The sequence below is a fragment of the Triturus cristatus genome, chromosome 1_2, assembly GCF_964204655.1.
Source record: "Triturus cristatus chromosome 1_2, aTriCri1.1, whole genome shotgun sequence".
Lineage (NCBI taxonomy): Eukaryota > Metazoa > Chordata > Amphibia > Caudata > Salamandridae > Triturus > Triturus cristatus.
The window spans coordinates 716,526,029-716,541,054 of record NC_140580.1 but is presented as its reverse complement, the minus strand read 5'-3'; the positions used below and the strand labels follow the sequence as shown (position 1 = coordinate 716,541,054).

General features: G+C 54.9%; 1 protein-coding gene across 1 annotated transcript in view; it reads right to left on the bottom strand.

The window, feature by feature from the left end:
• FBXO42 (F-box protein 42) overlaps positions 1 to 15,026 on the bottom strand; it is a 183,150-nt gene that overhangs the window by 121,473 nt on the left and 46,651 nt on the right. The window contains exon 3 of the mRNA XM_085608595.1: positions 4,645 to 4,761. Within this exon, the coding sequence (XP_085464721.1) occupies positions 4,645 to 4,761 (117 nt within the window). The remainder of the gene's footprint in view (positions 1 to 4,644; positions 4,762 to 15,026) is intronic.

Here is a 15,026-nt window from a genome sequence, read left to right as displayed (position 1 = left end):
TAAACTGACAACGCCTAACCCCCCCCCCCCCCCCCCCCTACAAATTGGAGGCGATCCAAGCTTTCAGTAGTGAAGTGAGTTAAAGTTGCATAGCTGAGGAAGCCCTTTTTTCTTTGCACAATTAAAAGGATACTCAGAAGTCACCTGTGCAAGCTCTGTTCTGTATGAAAAGAACTTGCAGTCACTGGAATCCATTTGCCATAATCTATCAGTCTAGAAACTCTAAAGATTGCAGAGTTCAGAGGGGAGTAGAGAAGAAATGGTTATCTAACATTTGAAGCATGAATTAAGGACACCAGAGTGGTTCTACTCTTTCGATTCTTCAAAACGTTATCCAGGAAGGAAAGGTGCTGTTTAATGCTCTTCAGTCTTGTTTAAAGCAAATTAGCTGCACTAAATTGTTCCTGGTCAGTAAAGGTGCACTTGATCAAAAGGCGCATGTCATGAGTGTGAAAATCATACAATTTTAACGATATTCTGGGAGGTCCCTCAGTCATGTAACAATTCTAGATTTTTATTCTGTTGGTGGGAACAAACAATACTCCTTAGTCAGAGCATTCAAAATGGATCTGAAAAAGAAACCACTATATTTCATAGTCACTTAGTAATTTATTTTACTTTGTAGTTTTGTAAAGGACTGCATACCCAGCTTCAGAAATCTAAGAGCACTAGATGTAATGTATCAAACAGCAGGAGGTAATAACTAAGCAATTAAATGACTAACTAATATTAAATAGTCCAAATGCAAGATGTAAACAGTCTAATCAATCATCTACACATATGGAGGTGTGATCCATCTCATAGGTTTAGAGTTGGTAAATCGACTGTTAGCACTCGACCAGAGATCACAGTGTGAGGTATCTTCATTTCTATGCCATGTATTCTCTTCTTAGGGTTATGTCCCCTGCTGCTCAGCCAGTGACTGATGTAATTAGAATACTGATGTGTGGTGGTTGAGTGTGTGTCAGTTGGAGTGCGTGGGCTGAGCATCACCAGGTGCGGCTTCCTTCATACCTACTTTCTCTGTAAGCTGTGATTTAACTATACTCCTGGCTTTATTTACCACACAGTGCCATAGTATTGCTCTGGTCAAACACCCAAGATCGGTTACACACGCTCACAGGTAAAAACTCCCATCTACGCAAATTCTGGATAACAAATCTAATCTTCAAAATATACGAGCATAACTCATTAAGATGCATAGATGCAGTCACTTTGCTTGCAGTGAAACATTCACTAATTACGGCTGATTAATTCTACCAGGAGAGAATTTCATGTGATTACTCCACAGATTGCGCTAAACTTCGCCCCTCTAGACACAGGAAAAATGCATGTCATACTTGCCATGTCCATTTAAGAATCAAACAGTTCACAATGAGTGATCAACATTGTGAGAAAGTGGCTCTGTATATACTGTTCCTTAATAGGTACAGGGTGTACAGAGTCCACAGACCCCAAGGGTTTAACAGAGGTTAAAGTTAGATATAACCTTACTCTCCAAAGTGGTAGCTTGGTCGAGCAGTAAGGCAGTATCAGAGGACGTGTAAAGCATTTGTTGTACACACTCAGTCAGCAAATGGTTCCACACACTCAATAACTGAACTATAGGCCAATGGTTTGTATATAAAAAAATATATATGCTTGTTTTATTTTAGAACCAACACTTGGAATTAAAATATACTTTCTCGACAGGAGATGTTTCATAAAAAAATACTTTTGTATATGCAATAGACTTTTTAGTAAACAGTTACAAACAGTTGCAGTAGGCAACTCTATTTCTAAACACAATACATTGAGCTCAATGCTAAATTCAAATTATATGCAACAGATTACTTTTTAGATTACTTTTGTAATTCCAGGCTTGGATCCTAGATCCAGTCCTGGGTCAGTTCTCAGAATCAGCTGTTGAAAGTCGACTTTGGTACTGTAGTGATTTTTAACTAATATTTAGCTATTTCAAAAGTGAGCACTTAGAAAATATTTCAGAGCAAACAATCAATGATTCCCTATGGAAGGAAATATAGGTTACAGGTACAGTAGGTTATCGTTACTTTTGTAATCCAGTACTGGGTGGCTAGACTCAATACTGGGACAGTTATCCAAAACAGGTAAGTAATTACGTTTTCAGATGTTATACGATTTTTGAGGAATATTTAGAAATTGCAGAAATCAACACTTAGAAGAAATTTCATAGAAAAGCAGTCAATGGTTTCCTATGGAAGAAAAATGAGTTAAAGGTAAGTATAGTTGTGGGTACTTTTCAGAGTCAGTGCTGGGCACCAAGATCCAGCACTGGGAGCTCACCTAAGAGCAGGCGAATAAATTCGTTTTTGGTACTCGGCTGATTTTTGGTGAATATTTAGAGTTTTGAAAAGTTCACACTTAATTTCCAAGAAAAAGCCAGTCAATGTTACCCTATGAGGAAAATGAAGTTCGCGGTTTAAGGGTAAGTTCTCGACTGGCAGAGTTGAAGTTCTGGGCATAGACTCAGGGGTCTCCCAGTGTCAGGTAGGTGCAGTCAGTTCACCCTCAGCGGTTTCAGGACGGCCGGGTGCAGAGAGAGTTAGGTCCAATGTTAGCCTATGAGGAATAGGGGGGCCTGGTTTGGTGGCTGCTGACTAGCAGGCCACGCGGCTGTGGGAGCTGGGCTCCTGGTCACTCACTCAGGGCAAGTGGGGAAGTAGGCTAGTGTAGAGATTGCACTGCCAGGGCCACTCGGGCGGCTGGGTGCAGGGTGCTTTTGAGCAGTCGGGCACTCAATGGAAATCAATGGGAATGTTCCGGTTAGGAAAAAGGCTGCAAGCTCGGGGACGAGGATGCTTCAGGTGCCACCACCACTTCGAGAGGTAAGTTGGGTAGTTGTAGGTTAGGTGGGTACCCCGGGATTGGGCACAGGGGGCCGCAGGGCGCCGCGTGCAGGGGTGCCTTTTGGTGTCGGGAAATCTTACCCTCTGATGATCGCGGTTGGGGGGGCACCTTGTTCCGAGGCTGCAGGCTTCTTCCGGAATGTCGAGGGGGGTCCTTGGGTGCCGGACTCGGGGTCACAGTCGCCGTGGGGTCGTCCTCAGGGTCTTTGTCCACTCCGGCACTGGCCAGGCTTGGCTGGTGCAGTGTGCGCTGGGTTCACGGTTCCGGGCTGCTGCCAGGGGTTAGAAATAGGTTTCTGAGTAGAGCCTCATGGAGTCCCAGGGGATTAGAGCCAAAAGGTAGCCAGGTCCTCCGGGGTTGGTGAGGTTGCTGGCCACGAGAGATGCCGCGGTGGTGCAGGTCCGGGAGTCGACAGGCCGGTAGGGCTGGGGCCAAAGCAGTTGGTGTCTTCTTCCCTTTTTAGCAGCTGCAGGGCAGGTCTTTGTTCTTCTTGCTCTTCTTGTAGTTTTTCGAATCTGGAATCTCGGGAAGGAAGGTTCAGGGTGCCCCTAAATACTAGATTTAGGGGCGTTACAGGTAGGTGAAGGTCAGAGACCAATGAGTCCTTGTCCTGGGGTGGGTACACCCCCTATCCTGCCCCTCTCCTGTGGGAGGGGGGCAGTAGCCTAATCCTGATAGGGTAGGGCCTCCCATCTTCAAGATGGCGAGAGCCCGGAGATGTGCTTCACCTCGCCTCCCCCACCTGATGGGTGGGGTGGGCAGGCTGGCACATCCCCTGTCCTTGTATGGGGTTTCCGGCCAAGCTTCCCGCCAGAGTGGGGGGTTGCAGTGGCCTGGGGAAACTCCTAGAGGCGGCAGGCCTTTGAAGCTTCCCTTTGCTCATCCTGGGGGAGGAGATTTATCACCTCACCCAGGATGTGCATTGTTGCAGGCCCGGGAGTGCAGGGGCTCTCCCACCCAGGGGTCCAGCAACGTGTCTGCTGTGTGGCAGCCTGGGCAGCCTCAGAGCACACGTGGATTGTAGGTTAGTTGTAAGGGGGCATCTCTAAGATGCCCTCTGGGGTGCTTGGTACATTAAATCTCACACTGGCATCAGTGTGGGTTTAATGTGCTGAGAAGTTTGATCCCAAACTTCCCAGTCTTTAGTGTTGCCATTATGGTGCTGTGGAGCTCGTGTTTGACGAGCTCTCAGCACAATGTACTCAAATGGCAGCACTGCACTTACAGTGCCCGGGAATGGACCTGGGTACTGTAGGGGCACAGGGCTCCTGCTCCTGTGCCCACACCATGGGCATAAGGCACCCAGCCAGAGGGGTGACTGACATATGCCTTGGCAGTGTGGGTGTTGGGCATGGCACACAGGGATGTGTGCCATGTCGACTCTTTGTTTTGTCCTGCACCCAGACACTCAGCCTGCAAAGGCAGTGTGTGTGTGTAAGGGTACAGGGCCCCTAAGGGTGGCACAATGAGTGCTGCAGCCCTTAGGGGCCTTCCCTGGTCACAAGGCCCTGGGTACCTAGGGTACTATTTACTAGGGGCTGACATGTGGCCAGGGTTTGCCAATTTGGAGTTTGTGTGTTTAAGGAAGGAACATAGGCCCTGGACACCTGATTGGCATGAGTCCAGGGTACACTCAGTCAAAGTACATTCAGCAATTTAGCAAAAAGTGGGGGCATACCATGCAAGAAAGAGGGCACTTTCTCACAAACATGACCTAGCCCTACAGCAGAACAAGAAGAGAAGAGACAGCTGTCCAAGCTTAGCAGTTCTACTCACTATGCGAGAATCGCTGAGTGATCGGTGTTCCAGGGTATGGATAGGTCCGACTTTCCCACTGTATATTCCCCTCCTGAACAGCCTTGATGAACCCATGATAGCACTGATGTGCTACACCTAGGGAAAAAAAAAAAAGAAGAGTACAATGAGTGGACAAGAACTGATGGGCACAAACTAAGCAAAAAGTGCTCTACACTGCTCACAGAATAGATGGGTTTTACTCATGACAATGCATTTCATTACAGTTTAGTGATATCTTGCACCACAACTACCAATTAACACTCTACAATATCCTTCTTTTAAAGAATAGACCCCAATTCCATACAGCAACAATACTGAAACAAACAGTACTGGATCCCTTGTAAGATTCCAAAATATATATACACATTTCTTCAATTTAGAACAATCCGAGTCCTCATAAGCATGAATACTCTTCTACTTTAACTGCTCGCCATTAACTTGTTCACATCAGATTACAGACTAGACCTGGTGAGGCCAAACTTTGGGGATGTGGTTGGATAAAATACCTAAGACTATATCTCTACCCAATCAAACTTTATGATGCCCAACCGGGAGCCAGAGTACCGGCACTTTCAGGAAGAGAAGTGCTCACAACCCACAGTCCTGTGGGTCGCTGCCCGAATGGTCCCATACTACACATTGAATTCATTACTTTACCATTAGAAAGAAGTATTTTAAGGCCCAACAAGACATCTTGTTGCTATTGCAAGTTGATGAACAACATTTATAGAACGTGTCCTAAAAGTAGCGGCTGGAGATACCTGCAATGGACTCCCTACCAGCTCGGTGAATTGGTCAAGATGATACTTTGCAGCAGAAATAGAAGGAAGGGGCATCTTTCCAGCAGGTTACTTCAGGATTGAAACCAGATAGGTGAACCAAGACAGGCTCAGACTGGATGCCCAGGAGCCGAGGCTACTGCTCTTTCACATACAGCTAGAAGGGCTTGAATAGTGCGAGTAATCTACTCAGTCCAAAAGGTTTGTAGTTCACAGCCTCTGACAACAATGTGCTGGTAGGACAACATTCAAAGAAGCAAGTTCTCTCTCTGTGCCATGCCCACTCTCCAGAGAAGGGAAAACCTCTTAAAATGTGAAGCCCAAATAAACTATACCCTAATGGAGCAGGTGAAGGAGAATTTGTGTCATTTACACAGATAAACCAATATTAAATAGCATTCATACCTACAGTCTAGACTGGGCTCTCCAAGCTCTCATAATGATGGTCTTATGATCCAATAGCCCAAGCCAGAATAGAAGTGGACCTTCTGCAGCCACAGCAACAGGGGACATGTTCAGGTAAAAGGACAGTGTCGTATTCTGGTACTGTTAGTTTTTACCAGAGATGTGGGCGTACTTTCAGCTAAGGCGATTATGTCAGGTGTTGCACGTGGCTGACAATACAGAATTTCTGCCTGGGAAGGAACTGTTGGAGTCTAACTACAGTTGATGGCATTGAGCCCTCTACCCATTCTTCCCACTATGCAACAGTGGATGCATATCCCCGTCATTCTGAGGGCATGTCATGACCGAATGTGTGTGTGGAGGAACTCTTGGAGTGTGTAAATGCAAATAATGGCATGGAAACTTTCAGCCATTTGTCTGTATTAGGAAACACTGGTTGCATATTCCAGTCTGAGGGCATAACTGGTTCAACTCTCCAATAAAAAAGGCTCTCATCTTCATTTTCCTACATTAAGTCTGCAGCAGAATGGAGCTGGGTGGGGAAACAGAAGAGCAGCATGGGATACTAGCACAAAAAGAACCCATGTACCTAATGTGATCCGGGCGAAGTGTTGAGAGAAGGGAAAGCCTCCCTCCACCACTCGGTTGATCACAGGGGAGAGGGGGGCAGCCAACATGTTTTTTCTGCTTAAGGACCTCTCAGACTGGGACAGATAATCTAGAAAGCAGTCGGGGCTTGCAGCAAAATGACTCTGCTTGTAAAATTTAAAGTAACCACCCATTTGTGAGAAGCTGGCCTGGCCTGTGTTGTGGAACCCTTCGGAGTCCGCAGGAGCTCAGGATCAACAGACTGGTCCAGCAGTGTTGAGGTGCCTACGAATGTTTGGGAGTGGCTCCTTCACTCCAAGGGAGATTACTTCGGTTGTCCTTGATGCTTCACAGCCCTTGTAAGGTTCCTGCATGATGCACAGGCACAGACGATGCAGCAGACTGGAAGGGAGACGAAGTAAGGCCTAAACGAAGTCCAGAGTGCCCAGACGGTATAAGTGCAGTGGTTTCAGTTCCAGGGGAGGGTCTGGACAGGGGGGGAGGTTACTCCCATGTCCCTTTGTCCAGTTTCGGGGCAGAACAGGAGCCAAAAGCTCCCAGGACTTGTTTGAATTGGACTATGCACAGGGACACCACTGTTTACAGTGTGAGAGTACGATTCCAACATGTTGGATACCAAACATGATAGGATTCGTTGCAGCCGTTTGAGATCATCGTGCGGTCACGCGATGCCCCTCTATATAGTATATGGCTGCTTCACTGACAACCCAGGAGAATGGACTCCGTAGGCTGCAGGGGTGTCCTGCTCATGCAGGGGCACCCTCTCATTTAGAACTAAGCACCCTGCCCTCAGGATTGTAAAGGCCAGCTAGAGGGGTGACATAGGTTTTAAGTGCAGTGACCCTTAAATATAGTAAACCTATGTCTCTTGTAAGTGGTGCATGCACCAACTTACACATGCTGCAATAACAGGCATGTAGTTTCATTTTGAATGGTATCTCATGGGTGGCATAATACATGCTGCAGCCCCTGGGAGACTTCTGGGGTACCTATGCCCTGGGTTCATGGGTACCATATACTAGGGACTGACTAGGGTAGCCCAATATCCAATCTGGTGTGTACCTAAGTACATAACACAACAGTTTAAAGGAGAAAGCAGATAGACATGGGTCCTGATTAGCAGGATCCCAGTCAGACTAGTCAAAAACAGCATCAGATCGAGCAAAAAGTGGGGGTAACCATAAGAAGTAGATCCTACATTCCTACACCATTGAAACGAAAACTCTGCTGTTTCGGTGGCAGAACGAGGATGGTACAGCCAGAGCATTTTAGTTGCCGGTGTGTTTTTTCCCCATACAACAATAAGTTGATGACAGATACATCCATATATTTGCAAACATGGCATATCTTGTTAATTGCCATATCTGAAATTCAAGGCAACAATAGACTATCAAAGCAACACTTTATTAAGGATGTTACTGGACAATGAAAGAAACCTGAAGATCTTAGCTGAGATGGATTCAAAATCTTACCCATTACAGTCTTCAAGATCAACAAATGGTAAAAATAAAAGCCATACTCTCAAAACCTACTTTTCTTATTCCATTAATATAATTAGTGTGAAAAGATCGCTCTTACTTGTGAAACACTACATAGCACTCTAGTTTAGTTTAAAAGTTAGTAAATGTGACTAAGGAGTTACTTGAGAGATAGAGCATATGTTTACAAAGTCAGTTAACTGTGATATGCATCAATAAAACACTGCTTTAATAATTTAGGAAACAACTACAAAATGTTAAATATTTTATTAACTTTTTTTTTTTTAAGTTTTAAAAAAAGAAATGGTCGCCGGCTTTAGCCATGGCTCGTTACCTTATGTCCAAATATTTCAGCGATTTTTACCTGGAACATGCCGAAACCTTTGGTACAAGTTATTACTGGCATCAATTAAGCCCTAGGATAACCGCACACTTTGCTCAGCTACTTCCTTGCCTTGGAGGTGAACCTAGTAATAGGAGTTCTGAGCAGATTAACAATTGGTACTGGACCTCCAGTGAACCAAGTCCCTCCAGAATCAGGTGCAGTAGTGAAGACAGCAGTGTAAATGTACTGACAAATTGGTGAGGACAGGTGCGTTCGATACATATGCTTCCTTTTTGTACTGCTGTACCTCAAAATGGGGGCGGTTGGAGGGCAGTGGAGAGGAATCAGAAGCATAAAAGCATTGGGCTTCTCACCCCTTTCGCCAAGGGCCATTGCTCACCAACCTTTCTCTTCTCAACCAATACATACAAAAGGTGGGAACAAGCACAGTCCATATGCTGGGCTCTAACCTAAGAAAGCAGGAGGATAGAGGGAGGATGCAAGAGCTAGAAGGGATTTATTATGGTGAAAATTAAAGCGGAAAAGGAAGAACACACAAAAGAAACTGAGCTATGCGTGCTGGTCACCACAGCAGACATCGATATGGTCTCATAATTGACAATCAACAAGAGTGTGTCCAACCACTTTGCAAACAAAGCAGCCATACCACAGCTTTAAGTATAAAAGGGCCTGTTGCAATGACCTATATGCCCAAATATTAAATGACACAACCAAATGGTGTAACAGTGTTTGGTGCAGTAAAGGGTTTGAGTCACATCCTCACCAACCTATCGTCTGCTCACATTCTTGTCAGGGCTCTTTTCAGGACACACTGAAAACTGGATCAGGATGACAGGAGTTGAATACCATGCACACGGTCCCTGGAACCAAGCTACACCAAGCCTAACTAGGGCAAAACTGGTCCTGGGTTGCTTGTGCTCCGGTTCAGGGAAAACCTGGCCTGGCAGTTCGGGCTGGACTGTTCCCATTGCAGCAGGGTCAAAACTGATTTGCATATGGCTGGGTCCAAACTGAACTGGTGTGCAAAATAACGGACTGGGATGCAGCCCCAATGATTACCATTGGCTGAGAATCATTCAAGCATTTCCATCCATCACTTTTTTTTATATACTTTAATAAGTTGTGAGATCCAAGAAGAAAAATAGGCATGCAAGTCAGGATCTCACCAATGCATAACGCTGAAGTTCGCACACTTTTCTAAAGTCACCTGATGGAATAAGGTACTTATTGATATTGTTAAAGTACATCTTGGTCCACACTGTACAGAGAGGAACTACAATTTGTATGAAATAGACCTGCATGCCACAACCGCACTGATATGCAAAGCAAAATATATACATATACATACACACACACACACACACACACACACACCCACCCCTCTATGGCTATAGAGAATATCCAAGCTGACAATGCATTATTATTGATATAATATGTTGTCTGGTGACAAGAAGTAAGCCACGTGGAAATTAATAAGGGAGTAAACAAAGAAAGGTTTAACAAAAACAAACACAAAAAACCAGACAAAAAAAAACACCCAGCAGACTAAATTCATGTTTCCCCGGCAATGTGGGGAAACAAATGGGCAATAAGAGAAAAAGGGTAAAAACAATTGTATAGAGCAGGAGTAAGGAGCATGGACAAGGTGCAAAGTTCCAAATGACAGCCAATAGGTCTCACCTTTGGGAAGTTGTAAGTGTTCAGCCATGCAACAGTTGATGTTGTTGCACCAAGGATATTGTGCTGCATAACTAAATGCTTATAAGGTCCTAAAGGCGAGACCTATTGGCTATGCCAATGCTTGCTAAAGGATAGACTGAGCGCAGTCCATCAACCTGGGAAGGATGAAATGCTCAATTAGCCCCCTCAACATGACAAACCCCAAGCTTCACGCCGCATGCTGAGTTTATGTAGTGTGTGTATTAACCCAGTGGTCAGTGTTATTGGATAACGATGCAGGGGTTGGGCCCAATTAGCAGACATTTTAAGTTCAGGCTGACAGTTTTATGCGGTATTAGTGAAAGTGAAGGAATTGTGCCTGACCTTCGTTCAGTTGCCTCACAGCCAGCCTTGCCTATGCTGTGCTAGGTGTCATGGCTGTCACTACTGCAGTGAGTGGTTGGCCCCAAACTTTGCCAACAGGAAAAACAGGGATCGCTAGTTCAGATCCGGATAACGGCTCCCATGTCTCCTGAGCGGGCTTAAATCAAAACAGCCAAGCCCCTACCTGAGCCATTGAGGGTGCGCAGCCCGTATGGTACCCCTCTCAATAGGTGGGATCATACTTCACTCACTGGCCTAGTAGAAGCAACGGACGGACGGTACTGGAGGTCCAGGGCTGCGGTTGCAAGGGAGGTCGGTTTGAAGCGCGGGGGGGAGAGCGAGAGCGGGGGGGAGAGCGAGAGGAGAGCGAGAGCGAGAGGAGAGCGGGGGTAGAGCGAGAGCGGGGGGAGAGCGAGAGCGGGGGGAGAGCGAGAGCGGGGGGGAGAGCGAGAGCGGGGGGGAGAGCGAGAGCGGGGGGGAGAGCGAGAGCGGGGGGGAGAGCGAGAGCGGGGGGGAGAGCGAGAGCGGGGGGGAGAGCGAGAGCGGGGGGGAGAGCGAGAGCGGGGGGAGAGCGAGAGCGGGGGGGAGAGCGAGAGCGGGGGGGAGAGCGAGAGCGGGGGGGAGAGCGAGAGCGGGGGGGAGAGCGAGAGCGGGGGGGAGAGCGAGAGCGGGGGGGAGAGCGAGAGCGGGGGGAGAGCGGGGGCAGAGCGGGGGGGAGAGCGAGAGCGGGGGCAGAGCGGGGGGGAGAGCGAGAGCGGGGGGAGAGCGAGAGGGAGAGCGAGAGCGGGGGGAGAGCGAGAGCGGGGGCAGAGCGGGGGGAGAGCGAGAGCGGGGGCAGAGCGGGGGGGAGAGCGAGAGCGGGGGCAGAGCGGGGGGGAGAGCGAGAGCGGGGGGAGAGCGAGAGCGGGGGGAGAGCGAGTGCGGGGGCAGAGCGGGGGCAGAGCGGGGGCAGAGCGGGGGCAGAGCGGGGGCAGAGCGGGGGCAGAGCGAGAGCGGGGGCAGAGCGGGGGGAGAGCGAGAGCGGGGGCAGAGCGGGGGGAGAGCGAGAGCGGGGGGAGAGCGGGGGGAGAGCGGGGGCAGAGCGGGGGGAGAGCGAGAGCGGGGGCAGAGCGGGGGCAGAGCGGGGGGAGAGCGAGAGCGGGGGCAGAGCGGGGGCAGAGCGGGGGCAGAGCGGGGGCAGAGCGGGGGCAGAGCGGGGGCAGAGCGGGGGCAGAGCGGGGGCAGAGCGAGAGCGGGGGCAGAGCGGGGGCAGAGCGAGAGCGGGGGGAGAGCGAGAGCGAGAGCGAGAGCGGGGGGAGAGCGGGGGGGAGAGCGAGAGCGGGGGCAGAGCGGGGGGAGAGCGAGAGCGGGGGGAGAGCGAGAGCGGGGGGAGAGCGAGAGCGGGGGGAGAGCGAGAGCGGGGGGAGAGCGAGTGCGGGGGCAGAGCGGGGGGAGAGCGGGGGGAGAGCGGGGGGAGAGCGAGTGCGGGGGCAGAGCGGGGGGAGAGCGGGGGGAGAGCGGGGGGAGAGCGGGGGGAGAGCGGGGGCAGAGCGGGGGGAGAGCGAGAGCGGGGGCAGAGCGGGGGGAGAGCGAGAGCGGGGGGAGAGCGGGGGGAGAGCGGGGGGAGAGCGGGGGGAGAGCGGGGGGAGAGCGGGGGGAGAGCGGGGGCAGAGCGGGGGCAGAGCGAGAGCGGGGGGAGAGCGGGGGGAGAGCGGGGGGAGAGCGGGGGCAGAGCGGGGGCAGAGCGAGAGCGGGGGGAGAGCGGGGGGAGAGCGGGGGGAGAGCGGGGGGAGAGCGGGGGCAGAGCGGGGGCAGAGCGGGGGGAGAGCGGGGGGAGAGCGGGGGGAGAGCGGGGGGAGAGCGGGGGGAGAGCGGGGGGAGAGCGGGGGGAGAGCGGGGGGAGAGCGGGGGCAGAGCGGGGGGAGAGCGAGAGCGGGGGGAGAGCGGGGGCAGAGCGGGGGGAGAGCGAGAGCGGGGGGAGAGCGGGGGCAGAGCGGGGGGAGAGCGGGGGCAGAGCGGGGGGAGAGCGAGAGCGGGGGGAGAGCGGGGGCAGAGCGGGGGCAGAGCGGGGGGAGAGCGGGGGGAGAGCGGGGGGCAGAGCGGGGGCAGAGCGGGGGCAGAGCGGGGGCAGAGCGGGGGGAGAGCGAGAGCGGGGGCAGAGCGGGGGGAGAGCGAGAGCGGGGGGAGAGCGGGGGGAGAGCGGGGGGAGAGCGGGGGCAGAGCGAGAGCGGGGGGAGAGCGGGGGGAGAGCGGGGGCAGAGCGAGAGCGGGGGGAGAGCGGGGGGAGAGCGGGGGGAGAGCGGGGGCAGAGCGAGAGCGGGGGGAGAGCGGGGGGAGAGCGGGGGGAGAGCGGGGGGAGAGCGGGGGCAGAGCGAGAGCGGGGGGAGAGCGGGGGGAGAGCGGGGGGAGAGCGGGGGCAGAGCGAGAGCGGGGGGAGAGCGGGGGGAGAGCGGGGGCAGAGCGAGAGCGGGGGGAGAGCGGGGGCAGAGCGGGGGCGGGGGCAGAGCGGGGGCAGAGCGGGGGCGGGGGGAGAGCGGGGGCAGAGCGGGGGCAGAGCGAGAGCGGGGGGAGAGCGGGGGCAGAGCGGGGGGAGAGCGAGAGCGGGGGGAGAGCGGGGGCAGAGCGGGGGGAGAGCGAGAGCGGGGGGAGAGCGAGAGCGGGGGGAGAGCGGGGGCAGAGCGGGGGGAGAGCGAGAGCGGGGGCAGAGCGGGGGCAGAGCGGGGGGAGAGCGAGAGCGGGGGCAGAGCGGGGGCAGAGCGGGGGGAGAGCGAGAGCGGGGGCAGAGCGGGGGCAGAGCGGGGGCAGAGCGGGGGGAGAGCGAGAGCGGGGGCAGAGCGGGGGCAGAGCGGGGGCAGAGCGGGGGGAGAGCGAGAGCGGGGGCAGAGCGGGGGCAGAGCGGGGGGAGAGCGAGAGCGGGGGCAGAGCGGGGGGAGAGCGGGGGGCAGAGCGGGGCAGAGCGGGGGCAGAGCGGGGGCAGAGCGGGGGCAGAGCGAGAGCGGGGCAGAGCGAGAGCGGGGCAGAGCGAGAGCGGGGCAGAGCGAGAGCGGGGCAGAGCGAGAGCGGGGCAGAGCGAGAGCGGGGCAGAGCGAGAGCGGGGCAGAGCGAGAGCGGGGCAGAGCGAGAGCGGGGCAGAGCGAGAGCGGGGCAGAGCGAGAGCGGGGCAGAGCGAGAGCGGGGCAGAGCGAGAGCGGGGCAGAGCGAGAGCGGGGCAGAGCGAGAGCGGGGCAGAGCGAGAGCGGGGCAGAGCGAGAGCGGGGCAGAGCGAGAGCGGGGCAGAGCGAGAGCGGGGCAGAGCGAGAGCGGGGCAGAGCGAGAGCGGGGCAGAGCGAGAGCGGGGCAGAGCGAGAGCGGGGCAGAGCGAGAGCGGGGCAGAGCGAGAGCGGGGCAGAGCGAGAGCGGGGCAGAGCGAGAGCGGGGCAGAGCGAGAGCGGGGCAGAGCGAGAGCGGGGCAGAGCGAGAGCGGGGCAGAGCGAGAGCGGGGCAGAGCGAGAGCGGGGCAGAGCGAGAGCGGGGCAGAGCGAGAGCGGGGCAGAGCGAGAGCGGGGCAGAGCGAGAGCGGGGCAGAGCGAGAGCGGGGCAGAGCGAGAGCGGGGCAGAGCGAGAGCGGGGCAGAGCGAGAGCGGGGCAGAGCGAGAGCGGGGCAGAGCGAGAGCGGGGCAGAGCGAGAGCGGGGCAGAGCGAGAGCGGGGCAGAGCGAGAGCGGGGCAGAGCGAGAGCGGGGCAGAGCGAGAGCGGGGCAGAGCGAGAGCGGGGCAGAGCGAGAGCGGGGCAGAGCGAGAGCGGGGCAGAGCGAGAGCGGGGCAGAGCGAGAGCGGGGCAGAGCGAGAGCGGGGCAGAGCGAGAGCGGGGCAGAGCGAGAGCGGGGCAGAGCGAGAGCGGGGCAGAGCGAGAGCGGGGCAGAGCGAGAGCGGGGCAGAGCGAGAGCGGGGCAGAGCGAGAGCGGGGCAGAGCGAGAGCGGGGCAGAGCGAGAGCGGGGCAGAGCGAGAGCGGGGCAGAGCGAGAGCGGGGCAGAGCGAGAGCGGGGCAGAGCGAGAGCGGGGCAGAGCGAGAGCGGGGCAGAGCGAGAGCGGGGCAGAGCGAGAGCGGGGCAGAGCGAGAGCGGGGCAGAGCGAGAGCGGGGCAGAGCGAGAGCGGGGCAGAGCGAGAGCGGGGCAGAGCGAGAGCGGGGCAGAGCGAGAGCGGGGCAGAGCGAGAGCGGGGCAGAGCGAGAGCGGGGCAGAGCGAGAGCGGGGCAGAGCGAGAGCGGGGCAGAGCGAGAGCGGGGCAGAGCGAGAGCGGGGCAGAGCGAGAGCGGGGCAGAGCGAGAGCGGGGCAGAGCGAGAGCGGGGCAGAGCGAGAGCGGGGCAGAGCGAGAGCGGGGCAGAGCGAGAGCGGGGCAGAGCGAGAGCGGGGCAGAGCGAGAGCGGGGCAGAGCGAGAGCGGGGCAGAGCGAGAGCGGGGCAGAGCGAGAGCGGGGCAGAGCGAGAGCGGGGCAGAGCGAGAGCGGGGCAGAGCGAGAGCGGGGCAGAGCGAGAGCGGGGCAGAGCGAGAGCGGGGCAGAGCGAGAGCGGGGCAGAGCGAGAGCGGGGCAGAGCGAGAGCGGGGCAGAGCGAGAGCGGGGCAGAGCGAGAGCGGGGCAGAGCGAGAGCGGGGCAGAGCGAGAGCGGGGCAGAGCGAGAGCGGGGCAGAGCGAGAGCGGGGCAGAGCGAGAGCGGGGCAGAGCGAGAGCGGGGCAGAGCGAG